Below are 20,334 nucleotides of genomic sequence, written 5' to 3'. Positions count from 1 at the left end.
GGGAACCTCATTACTCACGCGAGGCTTCTCCTTCCTTCTTGGCGAGGCGCTCGTCTCGATCTCCATCTCCACCTTCAAAGCCCTCCTCTTTCTCTAGATTCGTTCTAGATATGGGAAGGGCTTTGGACCTTGATCTGGGAGCAGGATCACAGTACACCAAGGAGTTTTTGGAGGAGCAGGATTTACCCTCTCTCCCCAGAGAGACGCCTCGGCTCCCTCTTAATAAGGTTCTTAGCCAGACCTTTTTGAGGAACCTTGACTCCCCTCTTACAGTCACAGCGGTGCCTTCTAAGATGGAGTCCAAGTATCGCACTGTTCCGTGCAAGGGCTTTGATAAGGCGCAGCTGTCCCACCAGTCCCTACTGGTGGAGTCGGCTTTGAAGAAGTCGCAGCCTTCCAGGGTCTCTGCGGCGGTTCCCTCCGGACGGGAGGGACGGACCTTGGACAAGTTTGGCCATCGCCTCTATTCCAACTCTTTGATGGCGACCAGGGTCCTAAATTACGCATTCACCTTCTCGTCTTATTTGAGACAGATGGTGAAGTCGTTGCCGAGGTATTATGGAGTCATGCCGGATTCCCATAAAGAGGATTTTGGGGCTTTTATGTCCAATTTGTCCCAACTGCGTCTCTACCCCTTCCATGCTGTGTATGACGCATTTGAGCTCGCCTCTCGCGTGTCCGCCTTCTCGGTGGCCATGCGCCGCCTGGCATGGCTCCGTACCCTGGATATGGACCCGAATTTGCAAGAACGTCTGGCCAATCTTCCATGTGTTGGCTCAGAGTTGTTTGACGAATCCTTGGAGGCGGCGACCAAGCGTTTGTCTGAACACGAGCGCTCTATTGCCTCGTTGGTCCGTCCCAAGCCCCGGGCTCCGCCGCAGAAGCCGTTTAGACCCCCTCCGCGGCGGTACCCGCAGAAGTCGACGCCGGCCTTCTCCAGGCCACCGCCCCGACGTCCCCAGCAGCAGGGCAGGGCGTCCCAACCAAAGCCTCTAGCGCAAGGAGCGTCTAAACCCGCTCCGTCTTTTTGACGTGATGCGCGGTTGGGGGCGGGCCCCCTCCGCACTGTCAAAAGACCCCCTTCTGATCGGGGGCCGATTGCAGGCCTTTCTTCCAGCCTGGGCCGAGATCACGTCGGACGCTTGGGTGCTCGGATCATCTCCGAGGGTTACTCGCTAAACTTCTTAGCCATGCCGCCAGAACATCCGCCGGGGGCTTCTCCCGGCTGTCGACACCTGCTTCCTATTCTCCTGGCGGAAGCCAGGTCCTTGTTGAGCCTTCGGGCGGTGGAGCCCGTGCCCCCGAACCAAAGGGGACGGGGGTTTTACTCCCATACTTTTTGGTCCCGAAGAAGACAGGGGACTTACGCCCCATTCTGGACCTCAGGAGGCTCAACAAGTTCCTGGTCCGGGAGAAGTTCCGTATGTTGTCCCTTCCAGTCCTGTACCCTCTGTTAGAATCAGGGGACTGGATGTGCTCCCTGGACCTGAAGGAAGCATATACTCATGTTCCGGTGCATCCCGCCTTCCGCCAGTACTTACGGTTCCAGGTGGGGGAGTTGCACCTCCAATATCACGTCCTTCCCTTCGGGCTGGCCTCGTCTCCTCGGGTCTTTACGAAGTGTATGGCGGTGGTCGCGGCTGCCCTAAGATCTCAGGGACTGCAGGTCTTCTATGGTACACAATTACTTCCTGAGTGATTTCTTAGAAAACTTGGCCGTGCCTCAGAGACTGAATCATCTAGCAAAATCTTTAAATATACTGCAGGTCTTCCCCTACCTGGACGATTGGCTGATCAAGGCTTCGTCCCGGGAGGGGGTTATCTCAGCGACCCGACAGACTATCAGTTTTCTCCAACGTCTGGGGTTCGAGGTAAATTTTCCCAAGTCGCAGTTGTGCCCAGCTCAATCCCTTCAGTTTATCGGGGCCGTGCTGGACACGGTTCGCCTTCGTGCGTTCCTTCCCTCGTCGAGACTGGAGGCTCTGCTTCGCCTGGCCCGCCAGATTCTGCGGCAGTGCTCCGTCTCTGCGCACAGGCTGATGATTCTACTCGGCCACATGGCTTCGACAGTTCATGTCACGCCGTTTGCCAGATTGCATCTGAGAATTCCTCAGTGGACCTTGGCCTCCCAGTGGCGTCGGGATCGAGACCCGCTCTCCCTCCCTGTAGCGGTCACTCCTTCCTTGAGTCGATCGCTCTGTTGGTGGACCAACTCTTCCAATCTTTCCGGGGGTTTGCTCTTTCTCGTCCCTCCACATCACAAGGTCCTGACCACGGACTCTTCGGAGTATGCATGGGGGGCTCACCTCAACGGTCTGCAGACTCAAGCGCCAGGGTCGGCGGAGGACCGTCAGTGTCACATCAAAGTGTTGGAGCTTCGTGCCATCTTTCTGGCAGCTCGGGCGTTCGGTCATCTGCTGCGCAATCAGGTGGTCCTGGTACGGACGGACAACCAAGTGGCAATGTATTATGTAAACAAGCAAGGGGGAACGGGCTCCTGGTCCCTGTGCCAGGAGGCCTTGCGCCTTTGGGAATGGGCGACTTCCCAGAACATCTTCCTGCGGGCGGTTTACATTCAGGGGGAGAAGAATTGTCTGGCCGACAAACTCAGTCGTCTTCTCCAGCCGCACGAGTGGTCGCTAAACTCCCGAGTTCTGCGCAAGGTCTTCGACCGCTGGGGAATGCCTCAGGTGGATCTGTTTGCCTCCCCGGAGACTCACAAACTGCCCCTCTACTGTTCACGGATTTACTCCCAGGACCGTCTCGAGGCAGATGCCTTCCTTCTCGACTGGGAAGGGAGATTCCTTTATGCGTTTCCTCCTTTTCCTCTGATCTTGAGGACGTTGGTTCACCTCAAGTCATCCAGCGCCACTATGATTCTCGTTGCGCCTCATTGGCCTCGTCAGCACTGGTTCTCCCTGCTTCTTCAACTCAGTACCGGGGAGCCTCTACTTCTGCCGGTGTTTCCCTCTCTGCTGTCTCAGAGTCGGGGTTCGGTGTTGCATCCCAATCTTCAGTCATTACATCTGACGGCTTGGTTCCTTTCCCCCTGACTTCGGCGGTCAGGGAGGTGTTGGAAGCCTCGCGCAAGGCCTCGACTCGGCTTTGTTATTCTCAGAAGTGGACCAGATTTTCATCCTGGTGTACCTCGCACCATCTGGATCCAAGTTTGGTTCCGGTGTCCTCGGTTCTGGAATATTTGTTGCATTTGTCCGAGTCTGGGCTGAAGACAACTTCCATCCGGGTACATCTTAGTGCTATTGCTGCTTTCCATCGGCATCTAGAGGGACGTTCTCTCTCTCTTCATCCTCTGGTGGTTCGTTTCATGAGGGGTTTAGTTAATATTAATCCTCCTCTTAAACCTCCTCCTGTAGTTTGGGATCTTAATGTGGTCTTGGCTCAACTGATGAAACCTCCTTTTGAGCCTATTGATAAGTCTCTTCTTAAGTTTCTCACTTGGAAGGTGGTCTTTTTACTTGCGCTCACGTCTGCTCGTCGGATTAGTGAGCTACAGGCTTTGGTTGCGGACCCGCCCTTTACTGTATTCCATCATGACAAGGTGGTTCTTCGCACCCATCCTAAATTTCTACCTAAGGTTGTGTCTGATTTCCACCTCAATCAGTCTATTGTTCTTCCGGTGTTCTTCCCGAAGCCCCACTCTCATCCTGGTGAGGCAGCGCTTCACACGCTGGACTGTAAGAGGGCGTTGGCTTTTTATCTCCAACGTACCAAGTCTCATCGGAAGGTTCCTCAATTATTTTTGTCCTTTGATCCGAATCGGCTGGGACATCCTATTTCCAAGCGCACCTTGTCCAACTGGCTAGCTGCTTGTATTTCTTTTTGCTACGCTCAGGCTGGTCTCACGCTCCATGGTCGAGTCATGGGGCATAAGGTCCGAGCGATGGCAGCTTCTGTTGCTTTCCTCCGGTCTACTCCTGTGGAGGACATATGTAAAGCTGCCACTTGGTCTTCGGTTCATACGTTCACCTCCCACTACTGTCTAGATACTTTGTCCAGAAGCAACGGCCGGTTTGGCCAGTCGGTGTTACGTAATCTGTTTTCCTAAATTGCCATCCTCCCACCTGCCCTTTTTTGGTTGGCTTGGAGGTCACCCACATGTGAGAATATCATGCCTGCTTGTCCTGGGATAAAGCACAGTTACTTACCGTAACAGGTGTTATCCAGGGACAGCAGGCATATATTCTCACAACCCGCCCTCCTCCCCGGGGATGGCTTCTTTGCTGGTTATGGAACTGAGGACCATGAGGTGGGGATGCGCCCTCTAGTGGGCAAGAAGGCATGCACATGCGTGGTGCAGTGTAGCAAACTTGAAACTTCAATCAAGTTTGCTTGAAAAGCTGTCCGCGCTGGGGCTCGGTAGATGACGTCACCCACATGTGAGAATATATGCCTGCTGTCCCTGGATAACACCTGTTACGGTAAGTAACTGTGCTTTTTTCTTCCTTGCTCTGAGTAGTACCTAAGTGTGCCTATTTTTCCACTGGCATTTTTCCTATTTTGTTTCTCTTGATATCATATCACATAAGGTTTTATTCCAGTTGTAATGCAAAGGATTCCAGATGACAGGTTTTATACCCCTGGTTGCGAATTGCTTGCAGAAGGATGCCAAGCACATCTTTTGGCTCCGCCTCCTTCCCCAGTGGACACTACTGCCACCTTCAGTTTTTCCTTCTGCAAACAAATTGAGACAGTATCTTTATTTGGGGGGTTTCCTGGCTTTGGTGCCCAGAAGTCCCCAATTTAGGGGCAGCTCTGCCTTATAGAGTACTCAGACTCCCTGGGAGTAGTCTACTGCTAGTAGGGCAACCCTCAGGTGTACCTGTGTAGCCAGCCTGCACTAACAGTTTTTGGAACCTTGGGTTCATTCCCCTTGGAGCAAGCTCACACCTGATTTACTAGGGACTTGAGTGCAGGCTGTTTGGTCCCCATGTAATTCCTTTGGGTCTAAGGAGTCAACTGTGATTTTTCCTCCCACGGTGAGGCCTAAGGCTCCGATTGGCCTGGACGCCCCTTAGGAGGGGCCTTAGGCGTTCAGGCCAGTCAGAGCCTTAGGCCCCTTCTCAGTGCATTTGGGGAGGGGCCTGAGGCTCTGATTGGCCCAGGTTGTATAAGGCCCTAACCATGGGAGGGACCTTATACAACTTGGGTCAGTCAGAGCCTCAGGCCTCTCCCTTGTACATCCCAAGATGCACCTGGGAGGGGAAAGCCCATTTTAGATGACGCAGGCAGACCAGCTGGGAGGAGGGAGTCTGCCCTCCGTGCATCTATGTGGAGGTAAGGAGGAGGGGAGATATGTTCTATGGCGGGGGGGGGGGTACACTGGCAGTAGGGAGAGTGGGCATCTCTCCTGCTGTGGGGGGGGGGATGCTTGGCTGAACGGCGGCATGCATTTCTTGGCAGAAGGTAGTGTGTCTCAAGGTTCTGTTCTTGGGCCTATTCTTTTTAACATTTTTATAAGCAATATTGCTTGAAGGGTTGTCAAAGATTTGCCTGTTTGCGAATGATACCAAAATCTGCAATAGAGTAGACACCCCGGATGGTGTGAATAATATGAAGAAAGACCTAGTGAAGCTTGAAGAATGGTCTGAAATTTGGCAGCTAAAATTTAATGCTAAGAAATGAAAGGTCATGCATTTCTGCTGCAAAATCTGAAGGAATGGTACAGTTTAGGGGGTGAAGAACTCTTATGTACACGACAGAAGAGCAGGACTTGGGTGTGATTGTATGTGATGATCTTAAAGTGGCCAAACAGGTTGAAAAGGTGACGGTGAAAACTAGAAGGATGCTAAGGTGCATAGGAAGAGGTATGGCTAGTAGGAAAAAGGAGGTATTGATGCCCCTGTATAAGACTCTGGTGAGACCTCATTTAGAATATTGTGTAGAATTGTAGAGGCCGAGCCTTCAAAAAGATATAAAAAAGATGGAGTCGGTCCAGAGGAAGGCTACTAAAATGGTGTGTGGCCTTGTAATAAGGCGTATGGAGACAGACTTAAAGATCTCAATATGTATACTTTAGAGGAGAGGGGGGAGATATGATAGATATTTAAATACCTATGTGGCATAAACGTGCATGAGTCGAGTCTCTTTAAATTGAAAGAAAGCACTGGATTGAGAGGGCTTAGGATGAAATTAAGAGGTGATAGGCTCTGGAGTAATCTTAAGCAAATACATTTTTACAGAAAGGGTGGTAGATGCGTGAAACAGTCTACCAGAAGAAGTGGTGGAGACAGAGACTGCTTGAATTTAAGAAGGCTTGGGATAGGCATGTGGGATCTTTGAGAGTGAAAGCGATGGGCAGACTAGATGGGCCATTTGACCTTAATCTGCCATCATGTTTATATGTTTCTGTGATATTAGAGAATTGGACAAAGTTGTCAGCCTATGCTATTTCCACCTGTAGAATGCTCTGGATAGGCAATGAGCAAGAGACTCAGCCTCCAAAGCTACTTTGATCAGGTTTTGTTTTAAAGAACAAATGCTCTTTGGTAAAGGTCTGAATGACTCTTTGGCCAGCGTGGTGGATTGCCACCCTAAGGGGCCAGTCAGGGAAATTTTTGAGGTTCCCTTTGTTCTCAGCTATACTACGGAGGCTCATCTGCACAGAGATCCTTTCAGAGATTCAGGCAGAGGTTCGGTAATTCCAGACGCCCTCAATTTGCTGGTTCTCCAGCCAGGACAGCCTCCAAGAAAGCCAAGATAGTGGCCAGGCTGTCAGCTCCCTGGAAGGTTTGGGTACATAGTAACATAGTAGATGACGGCAGATAAAGACCTGAATGGTCCATCTAGTCTGCTCAACCTGATTCAATACAGATTTTTTCAGACCACCGGTTCTAGATTTTATTTGGCAGGGACACAAGATAGAATTCTCTCACCCTCCAACAGAATTTTTTGTGGACTCTCCAGCTGGGAGACCAGAAAAAGCGACCAGGATTCACACAACATTGCAAAGACTTTTGGATATTCGATCCATAGAGCATGTCCCTGAAAACAAAATATACTTTATAGTGCTCAAGAAAGGCTTAGACTGGAGACTTGTCCTAGAACTGAAGTCCATAAATGCAGCGCTACAGATGCCTTGCTTCAAAATGGAGAGCTTTCAGTCAGTCGTTGGCGACAGGCCTCCGTCAAGTCCAGGGAGGCTAAAAATTCCCCTGGATCCATTGTATTCACATTCCCATTTTCCCAGACCACAGGAAATATTTAAGATTCCATGTCCTAAGTTTTCAGCCTTCCCTTTGGGCTGGCCACGGTGCCACACTCCTTCACCAAGGTGATGGTGGTAGTTGCAGTACATCTTCACAAGTTGCACCCTTACTTGGACAACTGTCTGATCAGATCTCCTTCCAAGCTGGAGGGAGAGTGTATAATGAAGCAAGTTGTGGAACTCCTACAGGACCTGGGCTGGCTAGTCAACTTTTAGGAGAGTCATCTTGAACAGGTCCAATGCCTGGAATACATGGGAGTCTGTTTTGACACGGCACAGGGTCACTTCTTTATTCCCAAGCCATGCAAACATAAGCTCACAAAACAGATTACAGACCCCTTGGCAAGGCCAAGCCCCATGACTTGGCATTACCTCCAGGTACTGGGGTCAATGGCAGTGACAGTTGAAGTGGTTCCCTGCACAAGGCTCACATGCGTCTACTCTAGGACTCACTCCAGCTGATGCTTCCCTGGACAGTGGAAGCATGAAACAATCTGTGCTGGTGACACCAGAGACACGACTTGTCCAAGGGCATGCCACTCCGCATTCTCACATAGTTGATCTTGACGACTGATGCCAGACAATATGGCTATGGAGGCCATTGCAGTGGGCACTCGGTGCAGGGCCGCTGGACCCTCCCTTAGAGGAAATGGTCCATAAATCGTTTGAAGCTACAAATCATTCGGCTAGTGTTACAGATTCAGGAGAAATCCCTGTAAGGAAAGGCAGGGTTATCTCAGACAATGCTACTGCAGTGGCTTATGTTAACTGATGAAACACCAGAAGTGCTCAACTACATCTGGAGGCCAAATTGTTGTTCCGATGGGCAGAAGCTCATCTGCAGGTTCTTTCCACAGCCCATGTAGCGGAAGTAGAAAATGTGCAAGCAGACTACCTTAGCCAGCAGACATTAGACCCAAGGGAATAGTCATTATCTGGAAGGGTGATTAACCTCATTGTTCAATGTTGGGGGTCAGCTGACGATGGACTTGATGATCTCAATCTGGAATACAAGAAGGTAGATTGCTTCTACAGCTGAAGAGCCAAACCTGGATGTGCCGGGTCGGATGTGTTAGTACAACCGTGGCCAGAGAAAGGACTGCTTAGACTTCTGCAGCTGACGTCATTATTGTGGCTGTTGTCTGGATCTCACCATGTCTGGATAGGTAGAACCAACATTTCAGTTATAATGCTGTGGCTTTCTTCAGAGTATGCTGAACAACGACCATCTGAACAACAGCCATTCTAACATAAAATTCACCATGGAGATAGAGACCAATAGATGCCTTCCCTTTCTGAATGCAATAATCAGAAACTAGTCAGATAGAAACCTGGGACACACAGTATATATGAAACCCACCTATACCAACCATTATCTACATGCAGAGTTCATCACCATCTATCCACAAAAAGAGAGGTTCTATGCACACTAGTGAATGAGCACTAAGTTTGTGACCCAAGCAACCTTCAGAAAGAAAAGAACACCCTCCAGGACACATTTCTTGCTAATGGCTGCAGCAGAAATGCTACCTCTCTAGCCCAAAAACTTATGGACAGCCCGATCCAGAAAATCAGCAATGATAAACAACCATTAGAGAAAAATGCTGCAACATAACAAAAAAAGGGTAGTACTTCCCTATGTCCAAGGAGTAACAGATCGTATAAGGACACTACTAAAAAAAAAAAAAAAAAAAAATCAAAACAGCATATAGTGCACTACAGAAACTCGCATCTACATTTACACATGTGAAACACTGGTTATCTCTGCTTCAAATCCCTGAGGTGTATGAAATCCCATGCAGCTGTGGCCAGTCCTACTTTAAGAACATAGAATAGCTTTTTTGGTTCAGACCAATGGTCCATCAAGCACAGTAGCCTGTACTCACAGAGGCCAACCCAGGTCCCTATTACCTGACCAAAACCCAAGGAGTAGCAACATTTCATGCTTCCGATCCAGGGCAAACAGTGGCTTTCCCCATGTCTCTCTCAATAGCAGACTATGGACTTTTCCTCCAGGAAATTGTCCAAACCTTTCTTTAAAACAGCTATGCTATTTACTCTTACCACAACCTCTAGCAATGCATTCCAGAGCTTATCTATTCTCTACGTGAAAAATATTTCCTAATGGTTTTAAAAGTATTTCCCTGTAACTTTGAGTGTCCCCTAGTCTTTGTAAATTTTGAAGGAGTGAAAAATCGATCCACTTGTACCCATTCTACTCCACTCAGGATTTTGTAGACTTCAATCATATCTTTCCTCAGCTGTCTCTTTTCCAAGCTAAATAGCCCTAACTTTTTTAGTCTTTCCTCATACGAGAGGAGTTCCATCCCCTTTATTTTGGTCACTCTTCTTTGAACCTTTCTAGTGCTGCTATATCTATTTTGAGATAAGGAGTCAAGCAATTAGATGTAAGAACACAAAGTCCTTGAGAAAGAGTGCTGGTGGCTGAGAAGAATCAAAGAGGCAATAGAGATGGCAAGACACACCAATAACGTCAATGGAGATAAAGGACTCTCTGTAAACAAAGCATGGCAACTGCTCATCCAAAAGAAATCAGCACAAAAAGGACTGGTGTCGACGACAAGCACCTTCTCCCTCCATCTAAAAATTTCCACCCCCCTTTTTTTCTAACAGAATTTTTAAAAAACGGTGACCATAAGTTTCAAGTTTATTAACTTTTAATATACTGACCATCAACAGGTATCTGGCCGGTTAACAATAAAATATTTAAAAAGAAAGAAAAATAATAGGTATTAAAAAATGATGAAAGTGAACATCAAAGACATTAACTGGACAGACTTGAAAGTGAGGGGAAAAAGGGAAAGGAGGGGAAAAGTTACATATTTTGAGGAGAGAAGGAGAAAGTGGGAGTAGGGTAAAACATATTGGGTGGGATCGCTTTTTTTTAAAAGCGGTTGGTTGAGTAAGAGAGGAACAGAAAAGAGAGAGAGAAAAAAAAAAGGAAAGAATTCTAAACGCAAGTAAAGGCGTCACGAAATAAAAAAGTCTTCAGGCTTATCTTGAATTTATCAAGATGTTGTTCAACTCGGAATTGCTGTGGCAGAGCATCCCACAACATTGGGGCGACTACTGCAAAATTTATTTTCTGGGTGTAAAAGAAATCTTTTATGGAAGGAATTAGCAAGAGTTTCTGATCTGCTGACCTCAGAGTACTTGATGGGCATTGAGGAATGAGAAGCTTATCAAGATATGAAGGCTGTTGAGAGAGTTTTATTTTGAAGGTCAGCAGGATGATTTTATAGGTGATGCGATGTGTGATAGGGAGCCAATGTGTTTCTTTCAGAAGTGGCGTAACATGATCATATTTGCCTATTTTGTAAATGAGTTTTATTGCTGTATTTTGAATTAGTTGTAAGCGTCGGATTTCTTTTGGGGGGAGGCCGTTGTAAAGAGAGTTATAGTAATCTAGGTGGGAAATAACTAAAGAATGGACCAGAATTTTGATTGCATCTGTCTCTAGAATTGAAGTTAGTGAACGAATAAGGCGAAGTTTAAAGAAACAGATTTTTACAACCGAACTGATGTGATCATGGAAAGTAAGATCCTTGTCGATAGACTTCCACCAGCAGAATTTAAAATTATGTCCAATGAACTTTCTCTCCAAAATTCAAGTCTGAGTTCAACAAACTTTCCCGCCACATTTCAGATTTTAGACCAGGGGTGCCCACACTTTTTGGGCTTGCGAGCTACTTTTTAAATGACCAAGTCAAAATGATCTACCAACAATAAAATTTTAAAAAAAAACCACAAAGCACACTGTACGCATAGAAAATGTTAATTATCATTCCTATTCCAGGGTTTTTCAAAGAGGTCAAAGCAGATGACTCTATGCACTATCACCTCAGTAACAACCATACAAAAATAGACAAATATACCCCCCTCCCTTTTTACTAAACCACGATAGCAGTTTTTAGCGCAGGGAGCTGCGCTGAATGCCCAGCGCTGCTCTCGACACTCATAGGCTTCCTGCGCTAAAAACCTCTATTGCGGTTTAGTAAAAGGACCTTAATGTAAAATATAGACAGCAGATATAAATTCAGACACATTTTGATCACTAAATTTAAAATAAAATCATTTTTCCTACCTTGGCTGGTGATTTCATGAGTCTCTGGTTGCACTTTCTTCTTCTGCCTGTGCATACAATCTTTCTTCCCTTCTTTCAGCCTGTATGCTTCCTCTCTTCCAGACCTCATTCCCTCCCCCAATTTTTCCTTCCTCTCTCCCTGCCCTTTCTTTCTCTCTGCCTCCCTTTCTTTTTTTTCTGTTTCTTTTCTTTCCTTCTGTCTCCCTGCCTGCCCTTTTTCTTTCTTTCTCCCTGCTCTCCCCCAAGCCACTGCCATTGCCATCGGGGACCAGGACCCAAACGCCACCAATAACAGGCCCCAAGCTCTCCCTGCTTCGGCCAACCAGCATTCTTCTCCTCGACGTCAATTCTGCCGTCGGGAAGAAGAAGGCTGATCATCCCAAGATCGTGATCAACCTATTGGGGGAAATGCTGCCGGGTCCTGCCTTCGCGGAAACAGAAAGTAGGCAGGACCCGGCAGGAAGAAGAACAAATGCTTCACTAACCTGTCTCCCGCATTAGCCCGTAGCGAACGCTTGCTTCAGGGCTCTCAACATGTGCGTGCCGACTTCCCTTCTCCCCCCCCCGGACATAACTTCCGGTTTCGGAGGGAAGAGAAGAGAAGCCGGCACACACATGTTAGAGCCCGGAGCATAAGTTCGCTACGGGCTGAAATCTCCAAGCCGGTTTTTTTTGGGGGGGTTTTAATGTTCAGCGGACCGCCCAGCTAAAAGGCCCTAGGGAGAACACTGGAGAGGAAGGCTGATTGGCCCGTAGATCAGGACGGCAACACGAGTCTATCACGGAGCCCGGGATGGGCTCCGCAATCGACTCATGTTGCCTTCCTGAGCTACTGGTCGATCGCGATCGACGTATTGGGCACCCCTGTTTTAGACCAACGAACTCTCCCATCAAAATTCAAATTCATGACCAACAGTCCTCCCTGTTCTCAATCAGGTCAGTAGACACACTATATACAGTATAAAGACAAACTGCAGACCTCACAGCATACCCTGAAGAAAGCCACAGCATGATGGCTCAAACGTCTGTTCTACCTACCTAGATGTGTCGAGACCTAGATAACATGACTGCTTTTATGTGTTTCCCTTGTGGCTCATGGTAGGCCGGGTCAACTGCAGAGTAGCAAACCGTCTGGGGTTGGTAGTGCTAGTAGCTCTAGCTTGACCGTGTCAACTGTGGTACGTGGATGTAGTTTGCTCCAAAGAGAGACAAACCTCAAGCTTCCAGTATATGTGGATCTTCTCAGTCAGGGACCAGTTCCTATGGAGAATCCAAAACACTTTCGGCTTACAGCATGGTTCTTGAGCACACGGCTTAGTGTGTAAGGGATATTTGGAAATAGTCATCTCTACTTAGATCTAAGAAGCCTATGACATTCATGGCCTATGTGAAGGTCCGGAAGGCTTTTCAGGACTGATGTGCCAAAGATGATAAGGAGCTCTTTAAAGCTCCAATTTCGGTGGTTCTGGCATTCCTGCAAGCTGGACTAGAAAAGGGGCTAATACAAGTGGCAGGTGTCTCGTGCTTTCGAGCCCGAGTAGAGAAGAATCCTTTGGCTTGCACCCAGATGTATCAAGATTTTTGAATGGAGTGCTTAGGCTGCATTCACCTGTATTGGTAACATTTCCTGTTGTGGAACCTTAACATTGTGCCTAAGGGACTTAGCAAGACTCCTTATGAGCCTCTTCAGCAGGCATCACTGATGGACCTCACAGTAAAGATGATATTTCTAGTGGCAATCTCTGTGAGAATGGTCTCAGAGCTGCAAGCACTCTACTATAGAGAACCATTTCTTAGGATCACACAAGCGGGAATTTCCCTGCACACAGTCCCTTCTTTCCTACCAAAGGTTACTTCAGCCTTCCGTGTCAACCAGGAGGTTCATTTACCAGAATTTCAGTCTACGGTTCGACGAAGCAGGATAAGCTGTTGCACTATTATTTGAACAAGACCAATGACTTATGTCTCTAACCACCTTTTTGTTCTAACTAGTCAGGGTTAATGAGGCAGACCAGCTTCCAAGATATCTATTGCTAGATGGATCCATATGGCAATTTTGTCAGCATACATTGGCTGCGGCATACAACTGCCGGTCTCTTTGAAAGCGCACCCTACCAAAGGCATGGCCTCATAGGTAGATTCTTATGTGATTCCGCCTGAGCAGATATGTAGGGCAGCTACATGGTGTACTTTCAATACCTTTACAAAGTTCTACAGAGTGGATATAGCGGCCCAGGTGGATGCTGCATTTGGGCCCTCTGTTTTACAGGCAGGCTCATCTGTCCTGCCCTAGACGTAAGATACTGCTTTGGTACATCACCTATTGTCCAGAATCTTTTGCCCTTTGCACTACATGGGAAAATTAGGTTCTTATCTCAATAATTTTCTTTGTAGTAGAAGGACAAAGGATTTGGCACCACGCCCTGTCAGTTATTTTGCCTGCTTATTGCCTGGGTCATATTTTCCTGAAGTGGAGATCTGCACTGCCAGTTGGATAAGAAAGAATGAATTTTATAAGTCTTTAAGAGCTCCAGAGCTGTTAGTGCTGCACACAAGGGGGTAGATTCTCGGTTCCTTCCGGAGTTATACTGTTTGGATTAACATTGTTCACTTTGTTTGTTTCAGAGCAGAGCAGAAATGTATTGTCGGGAAGGTTTCCCTGTTTCCCTTCTGATTTCTCCTATTGTAGTGGTGATTGACTGCTTTGGTACAAACTGAAGGTGGCAGTACTGTCGGAGCCAAATGATGTGATTGGCATCCTTCTGCAAGCAATTTGCGACCAGGGGTATAAAACCTATTGTCCAGAATCCTTTGCCCTTCTACTACAAAGAAAATTATCAAGGTAAGAATCTAATTTTCTTGGGAGGGAAAATTGTCCTTCAGGACATTTATGGTAGCTTTTAATAAATGAGTTATGCAGAAGAAATTTGTATTGCTTCAGAGCTTGCAACTGTAGTCAGTCATGTTGTCACTAGCTATACAATAACATTTCAGACTATATCTTGTTTCAGCACATCTCCAAATTCTATAAAGTGCGCCTACATTGGCGCACCTACCTGATGTAGGCATCTCACTTATCTTGGGTGGAGGTGCAGAGAGCATCATTATAATTGTCTTTCTATTGCAAGTATATGCAAGTCTAATGGATCTCTTACCAGCATGCTTATAGTTCTCAATTCTGGCAGGATCAGATGGGTAGTCTTAAAATTACTGCCATATGCAGTTGGCTGTGTGAAATTCCACAGAATAACTGCCTCCAGTGATTTACACTATATTATAATTGTTTGAGATTCTTAAATCTGTAATGGCCATGTTTTACTTTTTACATTTTTGTTGAATAAAAATTATTATGTTTATGTTTATTTAAGATTTGATATACCGCTCTTGCATTTTACTGACCTAAGCGATTTACAATGTATCAAACTAAAATGAAATTAGGTACTTGAGAAAAACTACCCTATCTGTCCCGAAGGCTCACAATCTAGCTAAAATACCTGATAATCTAAAAATTATAGAATGCTACACAGAAAAATCATGCTAACAGAATAGCATGGGCACACATGACAGGAATAGTGTTGTGTGAGACTTTAAGTTAGTTGCAAGATGGAGGGAGAGGAGAGATACAGGACTTTGTTGGACTTGTGGGGAGGGAATGGAGGAGGTACAGACAGGGAGAAGCGTTGGGCCCAGGTAGGGAAAGATGCTGGCACCTGGAGTAGCCCTGAAGAACACCATTAATTAATCCAGGCAGTGCCTGGAGTACGATTCAGAAACATGCAGCAGGGGAGGCATAATTTCCTGATATACACAATAAAGATGGTAAGTGAAACCCACCGGAACAACTCCAAAATAACAAGAAAATCCTACTGTTCAACGTATAAGATGTAAAAAAGGGAAGGAAAAGAATCTCAGAAACCTGCTTGGTGACGGGGAATAAACCTCAGCCAAGTCTGACAAGGTTCCACATTTCATTCATTGATCCTGAAAAACCTTCCCCTTCCTTTTTTATTCTATTTCTTTTATATTTGTGATTCTTTCTTCCCTTTAATATTAATTCTTATAAAATCTTCTTCACTGAGTATTCTCTTAGCTATATTTGTTTGATAGCGTCTCGAAGGTCTCGGTAGGAGATACGCCAGCCTCCAGCGACCACAACATGGTGTGGTTCCACCTCAGGAAAGATTTCCCTAGATCAAACACGAAAACAAAAGTACTCAACTTCCGAGGCACTGACTTCGAATGCATGGGAGATTTCGTCCACCGGACACTGCAGAACCAAACTACGACCGATGATGTGGAAGCTATGTGATTATCCCTGAAATCTACCATACATGAAGCGACAAGCCTCTACATTAAATCAGTACACAAACGGCTGAGAAACATCAAACCCCAATGGTACTCCGCAGAAATCTCGCACCTCGTCAAGGAGAAGAAAAAAGCATTTATTTTCTACAAACGAACGGAGACTAGGGAAGCTAAACTAGAACATAGGACGAGGTCTGCAGCGGTCAAAACGGCAGTCATGGAGGCCAAACTTCGAGTGGAAGAGACTCTGGCAAAGAACATGAAGAAAGGGGACAAATCCTTCTTCAGGTATATTAGTGATAGGAAAAAGAACACAGATGGGATAGTACGCCTTAGAAAACCAGATGGGAACTGCGCAGAATCAGATTCCGATAAAGCAGAACTACTGATTGAATACTTCTGCTCGGTCTTCACCTGCGAGGCACCGGAGCACGGTCCGCAGTTGCAGGCAAGGCCCAGCGTGGAAGACCCGTTTCAGAATTTCGAGTTCACACCTGGTGAACAGGCTAGATTCAAGGTGACCAAAGCCATGGGACCGGACAATCTACACCCAAGGGTGCTCAGTGAGCTGCATGATGTCCTGGCAGAACCGCTATCAGGACTCTTCAATCTCTCCCTAAGTTCGGGGAGAGTCCCCATAGACTGGAAAACAGCTAACGTCGTTCCACTGCACAAAAAGGGTTGCAGGGCAGAGGCTGCAAACTACAGACCAGTGAGTCTTATATCAATAGTATGAAAACTTATGGAAACACTAATCAAACGTAAATTAGATGCAATCTTGGATGAGGAGAATCTAAGGGATCCCAGTCAACACGGATTCACCAAGGGTAGGTCCTGCCAATCCAATCTCATCAGCTTCTTTGACTGGGTAACAAAACAGCTAGACTTGGGAGACTCCATGGACGTCGAATACCTAGACTTCAGCAAAGCTTTCGATAGTATTCCGCATCGCAGGATGTTGAGCAAGATGAAATCAATGGGGCTGGGAGAAACACTAACTACATGGGTCAATGACTGGCTGAGTGGCAGACTTCAGTTGGGTGGTACAGACTTCAGAGGGTAGTAGTTAACGGTACCCTCTCTAAAACATCGGAGGTGACCAGTGGAGTACTGCAGGGCTCAGTCTTGGGCCCGCTCCTTTTCAACATATTCATAGGGGACCTATCTCAGGGGGTTCAAAGTAAGATAACATTATTCGCTGACGACGCCAAACTATGCAATATAGTGAGAGACGGCAATTCACCCGATAGTATGACACAGGCTCTACATTTGTTGGAGCTGTGGTCTTCGACCTGGCAGCTGGGCTTCAACGCTAAGAAATGCAAGATCATGCACCTCGGCAGCAGAAATCTGTGCAGAACTTACACCTTGAATGGTGAGACCTTAGCTAGAACTTCAACAGAACGAGACTTGGGAGTGATCATCAGCACAGACAAGAAAACTGCTGATCATGTGGAGAAGGCTTCATCTAAGGCAAGACAGTTGTTAGGTTGCATCCGCAGTTAGTTTCGTCAGCCGGAAGCCTGAAGTCATAATGCCATTATACAGAACCATGGTGAGACCTCATTTGTAATACTGTGTGCAATTCTGGAGGCCACACTACCGAAAAGATGTGCTGAGAGTAGAGTTGGTGCAACGGATGGCCACCAAGATGGTCTCGGGACTCAAGGATCTATCGTACGATGAAAGGCTGAAAAATTTGCGGCTTTACTCACTCGAGGAATGTAGAGAGAGAGGAAAAATGATTGAGACGTTTAAGTATATTACCAGCCATATCGAGATGGAAGAAGAGATTCTCTTTCTCAAAGGACCCTCAGCCACAAGAGGGCTCAAACCCAGGGGCGGGAAATTTCATGGCGACACCAGGAAATATTTCTTCACCGAGAAAGTGGTTGATCCTTGGAACGAGCTCCCGGTGCAGGTGATCGAGGCAAACAGCGTGCAAAAATTTAAGAGCAAATGGATGCCCATATGGGATCCCTTAGAGGGTTAAGCCAAGGAAACCTGTCACCAGGAGTGGGATCCCTAGGATAGTAGACTTGGGGGTGGGTTAGTAGAGTGGGCAGACCTGATGGGCTGTGGCCCTTATCTGCCGTCATTTTCTATGTTTCTATGTTTCAGTGTATCTTTAAATTTACTTATCTCAAATGTTACAAGCAGCCATAGTCCGACGGGACCCATTTCACCAGAATTACTGGCTTTCTCAAGGGTTCATATAGGCTGCTGCATGTTTATTTAGCAGCATTCAGTCACTCGGCTGCCTGCCACATTTGAGGTAAGTAAATTTGAAGATACACTGAGCAGTAATTCAAACGAATATAGTTTTAAGAGAAGATTCAGTGGAGAAGATTTTATAAAAAATTAATATTAAAAGGAAGAAAGAATCATAATAAATATAAAAGAAAGGGGGAGGTTTTTCAGGATCAATGAACAAAACGAGGAACCTTGTCAGACTTGGCTGAGGTTTATTCCCTGTCACCAAGCAGGTTTCTGAGATCCTTTTCCTCCCCTTTTTTACACCTTATGCTTCGAACAGTATCTTCTTGTTATTTTGGAGGCATAACTTCCCCAAACCTTTTATACTGGGTGCCTTTTAACACAAGCTAAAACCCTTAGGTAAAGGATTGGTTCTTTTGAAGCCAGTTTGTTTGGTTTATTCTTACAAGAAATTAACTACGGTACTCAAGTCACCTATCCCAAGCATGAAAGAGATGGTTTTCAACCAAATAGAATACAGAAACAAAAAAACATAACCAAGATTACCTGAGACCAAATTATGATTTCAGAAATCAAGGTTTAAAAGAGTTATTGCTACTGTTCTAGACTAGTTTTGAATAGAAGATATTGCCAACACTTTCTTCTCTTGATATTTTCTTTAGAATGATCGTGATCCTCGTTTACGAGAGAGGATGGTTGCAAGAAATTCTATATTGGATCAATATGGGAAGGTTCTACCAAGAGTGCAGAGAAAATTAGCATCTGGTAGGGTCAAGCCATACAGTTTGTCATCATCCATTCTACGAGAAGGTAAACCTTTTTTTAAATCTAGTTACACTTTCTATCAAAAATCTTCTCATTAACTCATTGTACACTTTGCTATTGCAGACAATTGTGTAACAAAATACTCATTTCAAATGAAATCAAGAATGTATTTATAGAAGAAATAAAAATACACTAGCCACACAATTATATGAAACATTAACAAAAAACTAGAGTCCATTTCACTTCATTTATGTTCTACATTATGGAGAGATACAACAAAACAATACAAACTTCAAATGGTATTATATACACAAAATATGAAACTATTGAAAACCATTTGCATAATATAAAAAATGGACATTACTTCTGTATTCCAACTTGTTAATTAGATTTACTATTTAAGTAATTAGATTTAATAGTATGACTGTTGACTTTTAATCACATTACATTAATTAACTTCTAATGGGGGCAAGCCTCAGACTTAGGAGAACATGTTTCCCAAAATAGGATTACTTTTAAAGAGAGAAGCACATTACTCTCTTATCTCCTTATAATATCACCGGCTATTACCCCACCTCCCTACCAATATAGATAAATTAACTATTTTATTCTAATTCTCTATTATTTTTAAATAAAAAATTCTAAATACTATGTCTCTACTTTTATTAATTTGAATCCTTAAAAACTTATTAAATTTAAACTACAAAAACTATTTTGGTGTGGGATATATGTTACTTGAAATAGATCAGCATGCCATTTTTGAAACTCAGGACCAACTCATATCCAACCATATATATTACCTAATCAAATTCAATCAAGATATCTCATTTCAAATTCTTATTCAATTTCACTGCAATTCATTTCCTCTTATTGTTAATTATAGTTCATCCATTATTTTAATCAATTCATGTATCTTACATATTTCACTAATTACCACAAAATTTTAACAATGTTAATAATACTTAAAGTGCATAATATAAAGTGCTCAGTGAAAGTGCTTCAGTATTATAAATACAATAAATACACTAAAAAAATGCTCTGAGACAATCTTGAATTCACTAAATCAATGACTTTCCTATCAAAGTTTTAAACATTTCTTCAATCGTTCATTTGAAAAAAGTTCATTCGCAAAAATTGAGTTCGTTTAGAAAATAGTTCAAATGAAAAGAAGGAAGTTCATTTGCAAATTCATATAAAGAGAGGGAAATTCATTGTAGCTTGTAACATCAATGACATTCCTATCAGTGTTTTAAACGTTTCTTCAATCATTCACTTGAAAAAGTTCATTAGCAAAAAATAGTTCATATGAAAAAAAGGAAATTCATTGTAGCTTATGACTTCTGACTTTCCATTTAATATAATAAACTAGTGTAGTCTTCTACAAATACTTAGCTCTTTAACTCGAGTAGCCCATTGTCAAATCAGCATCATTGCTTCTAACTTATATCCGAACAGGCCTTAGTTTCGCAGGATAAACTCGGCACCCCTGCTGCTTCAGGGAAATGGCTGAGTAACGCTGAAATAAAAGCAAAGAAAACAAAGAAACCTTGATCAAGCATTCACTATACACATTTACCTTAGTCTCTCTTCTTCACCACATTGGACCCGAGCAAACAGACAAAATGGCCACACACCCTCTATTTATACTAGCAAGACCATACTCTCCCTTCCATTACTCTTAAAGAGACAGAATGTAATAGATTCAAAACCCCTGCAT

At 45.0% G+C, this 20,334-nt stretch overlaps 1 protein-coding gene across 2 annotated transcripts in view; it reads left to right on the top strand.

Annotated features, from left to right (window-relative positions):
- The window catches only part of AHCTF1 (AT-hook containing transcription factor 1), a 368,321-nt gene that overhangs the window by 239,616 nt on the left and 108,371 nt on the right, over positions 1-20,334 (top strand). For both annotated transcript variants that reach the window (XM_033936331.1, XM_033936330.1), the window contains exon 24: positions 18,515-18,662. In XM_033936331.1, coding sequence (XP_033792222.1) covers positions 18,515-18,662 — 148 coding nt within the window. The remainder of the gene's footprint in view (positions 1-18,514; positions 18,663-20,334) is intronic.

The sequence above is a fragment of the Geotrypetes seraphini genome, chromosome 3 (genome assembly GCF_902459505.1).
Source record: "Geotrypetes seraphini chromosome 3, aGeoSer1.1, whole genome shotgun sequence".
Taxonomy (NCBI): Eukaryota; Metazoa; Chordata; class Amphibia; order Gymnophiona; family Dermophiidae; genus Geotrypetes; species Geotrypetes seraphini.
The sequence above is the reverse complement of the archived record's forward strand: the minus strand, read 5'-3'. Positions and strand labels throughout refer to the sequence as shown.